This window comes from Bipolaris oryzae (assembly GCF_000523455.1).
Source record: "Bipolaris oryzae ATCC 44560 unplaced genomic scaffold scaffold_82, whole genome shotgun sequence".
Taxonomy (NCBI): domain Eukaryota; kingdom Fungi; phylum Ascomycota; class Dothideomycetes; order Pleosporales; family Pleosporaceae; genus Bipolaris; species Bipolaris oryzae.
The window spans coordinates 114139-124300 of NW_006911358.1; the positions used below are offsets into that span (position 1 = coordinate 114139).

The 10162-nt window shown below is 47.0% G+C and overlaps 3 protein-coding genes across 3 annotated transcripts; 1 reads left to right on the forward strand and 2 right to left on the reverse strand.

Annotated features, from left to right (window-relative positions):
- Positions 1-237: 237 nt before the first annotated feature.
- Positions 238-1957, reverse strand: COCMIDRAFT_97689 (uncharacterized protein; the record flags this gene model as incomplete). Its single annotated transcript, XM_007690670.1, has 5 exons — positions 238-323; positions 683-913; positions 1011-1676; positions 1735-1809; positions 1861-1957. The coding sequence occupies 5 exons, from the start codon at positions 1955-1957 to the stop codon at positions 238-240; spliced, it is 1155 nt and encodes a 384-aa protein (XP_007688860.1).
- A 476-nt stretch (positions 1958-2433) lies between these two features.
- On the reverse strand, positions 2434-3240 carry COCMIDRAFT_55956 (uncharacterized protein; the record flags this gene model as incomplete). The annotated part of the gene is made up of 1 exon (XM_007690671.1): positions 2434-3240. A coding segment is annotated over one exon (807 nt), but the record flags the coding sequence as incomplete, so codon positions are not given.
- A 5196-nt stretch (positions 3241-8436) lies between these two features.
- On the forward strand, positions 8437-9190 carry COCMIDRAFT_97686 (uncharacterized protein; the record flags this gene model as incomplete). The annotated part of the gene is made up of 2 exons (XM_007690672.1): positions 8437-8527; positions 8586-9190. The coding sequence occupies 2 exons, from the start codon at positions 8437-8439 to the stop codon at positions 9188-9190; spliced, it is 696 nt and encodes a 231-aa protein (XP_007688862.1).
- Between the last annotated feature and the right edge of the window lie 972 nt (positions 9191-10162).

Here is a 10162-nt window from a genome sequence, read left to right on the forward strand (position 1 = left end):
CGTACTAACTATACGCTACTACGCGCGCGGTGTAGATCGAGGTCTTCCAAGTAGTCGTCCAGTTGTCGCCGAGCCCAACTCGTCATCCACTGAAGCCGTAGCAGTACTCCATCTCGACACCGTGCATTCTATTGAAATGAGTGGCGCAGCACTTGGTTACTGTACCTGCGTGCACGGAGTTGCTATCGTTACAGAAACAACGAGGATATAGGGGATCTCCCGTTGTTAGACATGACGCTACCCGCGTGCCGTACCAGCCGTAAGGCCAAAAACCTGAAGGATGGTGAGCGCCACAGGTGACCAGGTCATTGACGTATTGTGGCCTGTAGCGTAGCGTTAGCCCTTGGTTTTCGCTACCGGACTCGGAAGAGCCGGCGATGACAACATGGATGCAGGGCCAGGCCCTGGCCAGAGAACATCCATCTGTGGGGAAAGGGTCTGCAGTGCGCGCACTCAGGCATCGAATCCCAGGCCAGCACAATCCGCCTCGACTCTCTTCCGAGGAGCCTCAAACCGTGGTTGCAGCCATAAAATGAAGGACCGTGTCTGCGCGTCGCGAACTTGTCAGACGGATGTGGGGCGCCTGTTCCAGCAATAGGCGAAAGCGTTTCGCTGCCCAGACGCCGACGCCCACAGTCTGAGCCTGAGGCGAGGCGAGGTGAGGCTGAGTATGTGTACGTACCTCCATGCTTTGCAATCGTCTTGGATATACTGCGCGAGTCGCTGCGCCATATTTCGCGTCTGCCCGCTTCACCCAAGTCAACAACTTCAACCTCTTTGAAGCTCTCGTCACCTGGGCTCGCGTCCTTGGCGGCCCGCAGAGTCGAATGGAAAAGGGCTTCCGTTTCGTGCCATGGCATGGTCGAGTCGCTTTCGGCATGCACCAAGACCAGATTGAACCTTGGACAAGTTCCTAGGCTGTCGTCAGCAACGGAAAACTCGGCTCCAGCATCTCACGATGATGTGACTTGGCGAGACGACGTGCGCCACAGGAAATTGGCTCAACTTACGCGCCATGGCCGCAAGTCGATCGTCGGTACGCCATGTACTGACCATTCTCTGCGCGAACCATTTCTGAAACGCAGGGAAGATTCTGATTGGTGCCAGCACTGGAACTACTCCGCCAATAGAATACGATGAAAATGCATTGCCAGCATTGGTAAATGCTGCACACAGAATGAGACATGCAAATTCAATGCCCGAGTTAGCCGCGTAGCGGTGTGCAATACCAGACACCACCGCTGTTCCTAATGAATGACCAAGAAGCACAATTCGTTCTGGGGGTACGTGGCATGTGTTTAATGCCCAGTCTATAACTGCCTCTGCGTCGTCCAGTAACCCGGGTTCAGACGGCTCTCCCTTGGAGAGGCCGAAGCCGCGGTAGTCAAATGCCAGCACGAATATCTTTTCTGATGCACCGGCGGAGAATGATCGATACTCGATTGTTCGACGTTCCTGGGCCAAGGTTGCTGAGTTGCCGTGAAAGTAAATGAGCAGCCTTGCTTCTGGGTCTTTGCATAGTGATTTCCAAGCTACTGTATCCTCTACTTTGCTGCCGGTCTTTTCTTCAGTGAAAGCATTTCCGTTCTTCGCATAAACACCTAGTGGTGCAACAAGCCATGCAAACAGTTCATGTTTGTCTTTCGTTGCAATGCGAAAGGGTACAACCTGGTTTTCTGCGTCCGTGAGTATGTACCTTGCTACTTAGTGCTGGCATGGGCATGCATGACATACTGAGAAATCCGGCTCTTTCAGGCTCAGTCAGCCATTTCCCAGGAAAGAAGGTGATGCTGTGAAGGTACAGCATTTCTATCTTTGTCAGCGTGAATCAGCTTCAACTTGTGTCTTGTGAATCCTGACGTTTCTGCACCCATGGCAAGCAGCAAAGTAACGTGGCTGGTATCCATAATAGGCTGACAAAGGATAATACTGTTCCAACAGAATCGGTGATGCCCATGTCGGAGTTGTTTGTGGATGTGAGCGTAGGAGAGAAACGGATGAGGACATGGGCGGGAGCCTAGCGTGTGGCTTCCGCAGACCCTCTGTGGCTTCGATTTCCAAATGTCAAGCCACAGCAACCATCGATTCTAGACTTGCCACAATTTTCACCCTCGCGAAAAACCCGAACGTATGGATACATTAAGATATGTGAAAGAGATAGGACTGTGATTCTCTGCTGATAGAGATACGATAATCAGGCTGGTGTCGCATAATATTCACAATTCAGTTGTAGATTTACAAACCAAAAACATAACATACACTCACTCACATACTACTCACACAAATTGGAATAATGTTTGTTCACTATTGACTCCATAACTGATCAAAAACTTATGAAATTATCTTTTACATACTATTCTCTCACCTACCACAACCCAACCATTCAATCCATTACTTACTATAGAGATCCCCATTCACCCCAACTCCCCCATCCCCCCTCTCCCGCCACTCAGTCATCTCATACTGCTCCCCCGGTTCCTCGCCACGAAACTCAGGATACAGCGACGGATGCCGCGCAACATTAAGCTGCTGATCCACCAAATTAACAATACTCGTCGCGCGGTGGATAATACTATCCCTAGCCGTCCCGCGCTTCATAATCGTCTCAGCGCGCTTGTACTCTTCTGACTGAAGCGCGTTTTGAGCATGCACAATTTCTTGGTTGCTGTTGGTGGAGTAGCGCTTGGGCTCCGACACTGGGGCGTCGGCGAAGACGCGGGATGAGCGGCCGTTGGTGCGCTGAAGGCCCGTAGGGGGGGAGTAGAAGGAGGAACCTGAGAAGCGATGGGTTGCGGGTACGGTGAGGTGGGTTTTAGGCTCGTACTCTACCCTGGGTGCTTCTGGGGAGACGCGGGGCGAATAGTAGTGAACTGTGTCGCCCTCGACGGTAGTGAAGGGGCGGTTAGCTTCAGTCTCGACATACAGATTCTCCGCCGTATCTGAAGGCTTGTTGTCGCGCAAGACCTTGCTCTTTACCTTTTGCCACGTTGATGGCTTCTTCTGCGCCTCTTTTTCAGCGGCACACACATGATCGGTCTCATGTGCGCCACCTAGTTCGACATCTAACTCGGAGGGAGCATTGCTGTGTGAGGACGACCTATTGTGTGCATCCCGCTCCTTGACCACTGCTGGAGTAATTGGCTTCAGTTTACCAGACTCCCAATTCTCAAGCTTCTTCTGCATGCTACGACAGTTGGGGCATTTGCCTTTGCTGCGTAAACAGAGCATGATGGCGAGCATTACTATGAGAAGGACTGCTAGTAGGATGATGAATGCTAAAACTGCGTAAGCGAAGTTGTCGTCGGTCTTCGGTACCCTGGAAGCTGCCTCAGGTGAGGAAGTTGAGACGGGTTGCATAGCGGTTGCAGAAGAGACTGGTGGGGTTGTCTGCAAGGCTGTAGATGAAAGGGTAACTACTGAAGAGCTATCAGTCGTTGTCGGGGTTGTAGATGTTGACAAAGGAGTGACGTTTGAAGAGACATCTGTCGTTGTAGAGCTTGTAGGTATTGGCAAAAGTGTAACCGCTGAAAAGCTATCTGTCGTTGTTGACGCAACATTCGTCGTTGAAGCGGTAGGATACGTGCTTGCTACCTCAGGAGCATCTGTTACATATACAGTGGTGTGTTCAGTGACTGAAACTGTACTATAAGCTGGATACGAAAAGCCCTGCATTGTTGCCTTGGTCCTATGAAATGATTTCGAGAATATGATGATGTTTTTCCTATTTCTTAGGCTTGTTAGATGCTGTTTTGTTTTGGATCTTTCAAGGTCAATGTCGGTCTACGGAATTATTGGGGCGAGATTATAAGTGAAGCCAGTCACGATCATTGTTGAACGTATTGTAGACGAACCTTGGACTTTGTGAGTACACCATATGTCGAGCCAATGTGTAAAGGCACACACCCAGCTCATGGATTGACCTTTGTGAAAGAATGTTATGTATACACACAATGTGTCTCAGACACATTGTGAAATGGGCAGATTCAGTGGATGATCTTAAACAGTTTACTTGATAGGGCCTTGAAAGAACCAATCATCGTGTTCAAGAAGATTTCCCGCCATCATTGTGTCAAGACCCGGGGCGGCCACCAAAAGGGACAGATTATCAAAACAGTATGCGTACAAGTGTATCTATCCTGGAGCTGCGGGAGGTAGGGTGGCCTAAGTATAGAATCCCAGGCAAGGCGCTATACCTAACAGGGTAAGCCCCGGCAACGCCATAACACGTTGTAAGTTGTAAGAGTAAGAAGCCGCCACTAGCTAGAATTTCCGAATAGCAGGACACATCATTCATTGCAGCTCTAGCTGTATATTATAGCTATCCCCAGAGGGGGTTATATAAGAAGAAATTCAATTTAACTAGCTCTAAGAAGCTCTACGTTTGTTAGTGTAAGGGGCTGCGCTGTGAATAAGGCACGTGATGATACCACTTGCCTACCTCATGGACGCTTAGTCTCCAGAACCTCTTCGTACGAGGGAACTAATAGAAGATTATAAAGTAGTAGCTATCGTATAATAACTTTACTCTTTTTACCTCTCTTCTTCTATAGTAGAGGTTAATGCATACTCGTTCGAAGGCCTCTTCGCCCCTAATAATTAGCCTTCCCTATACTAAGATATTGAGAATCTCTACTTTAAGATAGCGCCTAGTCACGTAACGAATACTGAGATCTTAACTAGCTTAACTAGCTAGAGTAGCTAGAAAAAAATCTATTCTCTGTAAGAGCTCATAGAGACAAAGAGCGCGCGCCGCAAGCGCGCCTTAAATTAGTAGTTTTAATCGCTAGCCGGAGTATCAAAATTACTAACTTTACTCGTAACTTACTACCTACAGTTAATTAAACGTATTAAATAATACGGGCTATGTGAAGTGACTAGATATACGGCTGGCCCAGAAATTAGTATTGTAGTAGCCAAGCAAGAAAAAGATTTAAAGAAAGCTCTTCAGCACTAAAACCTAAAAACTCTGTTCTATAGTCGCCGAGAATTCAAGAGAAATGAGGTTTCATAATGAAATGATTTTCAACATCTGGAAGCTACGTTTGGTTCTGGATGCGGAGAGACTCAAAGTCTCTACCTTGCGGGTTCCTTAGCATTGTGGTGGAAGAATACTTCTGAACAAAAATAACTGCGCTGCCCCTCTATCAATTCTTGGAATACTTCCTTCACGGGGAGTCTTGAGACAGTAGACAGAATGCGAGGAGGCTGACCTACCTCATAAGCTCGTGGATGTGTTATTATCATGAGAATATAAGATGTATGATCAATATACGAGGCTATGACATTCTATAGGGTACCGTACGTATATACAAAGAACCGCCAGCTCTGACTATCCTCTATGCAAGTCCTTCGGTAGTATAGGCCCTCTAGAAATAGCACTACTAAAACACTCTTGGGTATACGCGTAACGATTTTCCTCCGGCAATATAGCTTTCTCCAAAGCATCTATACCTTCAAGATACCTCGATCATTCAGGGCTTGGATGGCTTTGTTAGTCCATTATTGAGATCGCATAAGGGGTTCCCTTGATTAATGCGCCTCGCTCTGTCGAACTGCTTCGGCGATGGTGGAATCGACTCAACGACAGATTGAATGCGACCAAAGTCGGCTTCATCTATTGTACCAATGTAGGATTTACCATCAAAACTAACCGAATCCTCTGGTTTCCTGCCGTTCTTGTGACCGAATGACATGCCATCCATGATATCTCCAGTCACCTGAAAGATGCACCCGGTTTCATACTTGTTTGTCTCAACGAATATTGCGTGGTGGTCTCACGGGGCACCAATATAAGAGGCTAGGTAAACTGAATAAGGCATAGCGAGGGTGGTTGTATGAAGAAAGTGTATATATGAGCTACTAAGCATTAGCTATAGTTGCCTCTTGCAATGCTCAATCTACTCGTACTGAATAGGCGATAGATATCGGATGATAATGCTGTGGGGGCAGACTAGGAGATGAGGATCGAGGTGTGCAATGCTTGCCTATCGTGTCGATGCGCAGACCAGAGTTCTTTATAATCCATCTTCGTAACCTAGGCGCTGGAAGTTTTTGATTGCATCTCCCTATCTCACGTGTTGCTACCTAGGGCCTACAGATTGGCGCGCGGTACTGAACATTTAACATTGAAGACAGATACAACCGAGGAAGCAGTGTAACCGTTGAGTTCCCTAGTCATGAAGAATTGACAAGGAAGGTGACAGATGTTAGTATTTGGCTGTAACCTTTTTGGGGTGAGGACAACTTGGCTTGCTTATGTTTACGATAGGTATGGAATCTTTTGTCGTGTCTAGACTGATCTTCAAGCAAGTATGACTCATTTAGTTTATTAGGTTTGCAGATATGCGACGTAATTTTTTTGGATCCTTTTTTTGGCCTCATGGTCGATGCAACAGGAAGCGTGCGGTCGCGCGGTCGCGTGTAACGAGTCGAAGGGTACGTGCATCCTAGTAAGTAACTTGACGTTTTGAGTGCCCTGGGTTCGTGCGCGATCTCGGCTCCTCATATCGAACAATGAATGGCTGCGGTACATGAACTGCTGCGAGTCCCCAAACACTTTTAGCTTCATACGCCACAAACCCAAATCTTTAGCTCCTCGCGTGAAGATAATCATATATACAATGACTCCCTGTACCCTGCATTATACTGCAAATGAAGCGAGTCTACCAGCTTCTCTACCAACAGTGCACGATATCGAATCTATGGGGGAGATTTACAGCGAAACGACTGGACGCAAAGTTGTTAGCACTGGCCCTCACTTTTTCGTCAAGTATAGAATGCAGGTCGATCTAATCGAGGGCAAGACTATGATTTTCCTAACACAATCATCGCAGATCCCAGTTCCGCGGGTCTACGCGTTGTTCCAGAACTTCGCACAAGACTCCACATTGAACATTACCTACATTGTCATGGAATGTATCCAAGGGTAAATTCTAGATCTGGATTGGCCCGAATGGATGTTGCAACGAAAGATGCTGTTGCCGACAGTCCGCGTACAAGTAATGGGCTTTAGTTATCAGGCGAAGGTCCAGGGACGGGCGAGTGTCTGAGCGGGTTATGCATCAGTGCAGTTTGCTGTAGATATTAAGTGACGGAATTTAGCGTGAGGGGTTGGATTAGAGAGTTGAAGATGAATCCAAGGGAGAGAGTAGATAGAGAGGTGTTTACACTAGCACGTGACCTGTTCACGAGGCACAGTAGCGCCTTGGCGGATATCTTGTGCTTAGTCCAACTGCTCAGCAGCTCCACCTGATCTCTCACTGCACTATTACTGTTTTGACTATCTTTTTGTATCTGCTACTTTTCTTCGTTTTGGCGTTGCATCCTAGCATCTGATATCTGTTCTTTCTCTTTGTATTGCGCAGTGCTGCCTCGCCTACATTGCGTGTGCAGTGCTCCCCCGAACGCATTGCGCGATAATTTCGAACCCGTGGTACCGTCGAGGTCCAGCCCGGAGAATAGCCCAAAGCTGGCCCCATCAGAATCGTACCTAAAAGGAATTTTGTCTACAGTGCAACCTATCGACCATTGCGAGTTGGTAGCACCTAGCGCTCATGAACGTACTTACAACTCCATGCCGCCAATCAGTTCGTAGAACTGAAGGACCTAGGCATTCACCTACAACTCAACTTACACGATCTACGAGAACCGCGATCGAGTAGCCCTTGACGCCGGTATACCCGTGCGTCCTCGCCTTCATCGATTGCGCCATCGAATCGTGTAAACAAACCGACCGGCAGTGCCATGGCAGAACTCAGAAGCCTATCACTGTCAGTTCTGCCACAAACAAAGACGAATAGATCACTGTCTCGCTCCATCACTTCCCAAATGACGCCTTGCTTGCTGAGGATGAAGCCGACCGTTGCAGGCACTCTTTCGAAAAAGAGTCACTCAATGCCACTCGCAGCCTGAACCAGGGTTACCGTATCCTGCACTCCCCAGCCCTGGACGTCATCAAAACCGGACCATTTGAAGTGACCGAGTGTACTACAAACAATCACTCTCATCAATTGTATGGTAAGCATTCCACTATTATTATTTTTTGACTCATGCGCTGACCCACAGACAGCTGTCCTATTAGCAATCCGAATATAGCCAACCATGGTTCAGGAGGCAAAATCTCTCTTATTTTCGCAGGAAGCTGGCCCATGGATCTTTCCATCTCGCTCTGTTTCCTATTTAATCTTGCGCTCTCTGACTTCTCATTCTGTCCTCTCGCGGTTTCGTGACCTGCAGCTTCCACCATCCGCTCCTTCCTCGACTGACTCCACCACCCGCTCCTCCCTCCATTTACGTCACTCACTTGCCGCTAATAAAATGACTCAAAAGCATCCCAACCGACGTGCTTCCACCAACTCCATTCCACCCCCTTACGAGCAACCCAAAGGTGAACGTGCAAGCCCACCACAAGCATCTCAACCCATCAAGGCATCCACCATGTGGCCCTTCAAGACCCTGCCCTCGGACGAAGCTGAGGGAAAAAGGTTCGACCGTGAAGTGAAGCGTTTTTCGGTACGCTTAGACTTCTGTAAGTACTTGACATATATTCTAAAGCAGCAGATCAGAGCTGACATTAGAAAATATAGGGTTCAAGATACTTACTATCATCCTCGCGCTCACAAGCTTCATCTTTGTGTACACGGTGCCTAGTGCGACTACAAGACACGCCATGTCTCGCATTGAGCAAGACGTCCAGCAGCTCAACTATAGACTCAATAACCTCAATACGATCGTTGAAACACACGGGGAAGAGATCAAAGAACACGGGGACAAGATCAAAGAACACGCGGACGAGATCAAAGAACACGGGGACAAGATCAAAGAACACGCGGACAAGATCAAAGAACACGCGGACGAGATCAAAGAACACGGGGACGAGATCAAAGAACACGGGGACGAGATCAAAGAACACGGGGAAAAGATCCAAAAGACCTCTACCTTTGAACAACTTTACGGCGTGGCAAAAGATGTTGCAAGTCAGGATACAAAGCTTCGAGTCCTCAACACTAAACTTGATGAGCTCATTCATACCTCCCTCAACCACAAAAAACAACTTGAAGACGTAGCCGCGCTTCATTCAGATGTTCAAGTGCTCGAAGCTGGGCTCAAAGTGTTGACTGACGGCAACAAAGGTGTCGAGGCTTATCAGAAGTTCCTCTCCAAGATGCAACGTAGACATGGCGAGCTCTAGTCATTGAGTGAAGGCTCAGAGACTGGCGAGCATGGGAGCAAGTCATACAAAGGAGCGGTTCGTTATGGCGGTGACCTAGTGATAAGAAGAATATGGTATATCAGGAAGCAGATCAAGGAGGGTGAGCCAGGGGGCACAGCACATCGATGGAAATACTGTAGTAGTAGTTAGCTCAGCTGCCTAGCAGCTCCTCCAAATCCATCATCATACTACTACCGTTTTGGCCGTTTGTCCTTCTCTACTACTAGAGCTACGGTGCTGGCTCGGGTCATGAACCGAGATTCCGTCGAGGAGCTACCCGAATGGCGTCCAGCCCGTCACAATGATAATCGTTTGACCTAATGTCCATCCCTGAGACCCGGGACGCACCCCGAGGCGAGACGGTTTTGCACTTCGGACCTCCAGAAAACTGAACGCGTAGGTTAATAAATTTGTAGTTTTTATATATAAATCTATACTATTACCTCTTTATCTAGATAGCCTCTAAATAAGATCTATATAAAATTAAATATATTACTAATCTTTTTCTTAACGTAGTTAGACCTCTCCTTACCTCTTTACTACTATCTAAACGCGATTTTATATTTCTATAATATATTTAGATATCTATAAAGAAAGTCTAGAAGTAAAGTTTTATTATTCTAGAGTTTAGTACTATCTAATAGCTAAAATTATAGATGCTAGTAGTTTCGCCGTATAGAGAAGGAGATACATAGAAGCCTCTCTAGATAGTAAGATATATTTTATTAAATTAAAATAATAATATAATACTATAATAAATTTAAGCGCTATTCTCTTTTACTCTTAGTCTCTAAAAATAGATATAGCGCGTGTTATAGGTCTTAGAATAAGAATAAGTCTTTTATTACCTTAATACCTGTTATGGGCGAAGAGGCCTTCGAACGAGTTTGCATTAGCCTATGGTACAGAAGAAGAAAGATAAGAAGAGTTAAGCTGTCGTACGACACTTCT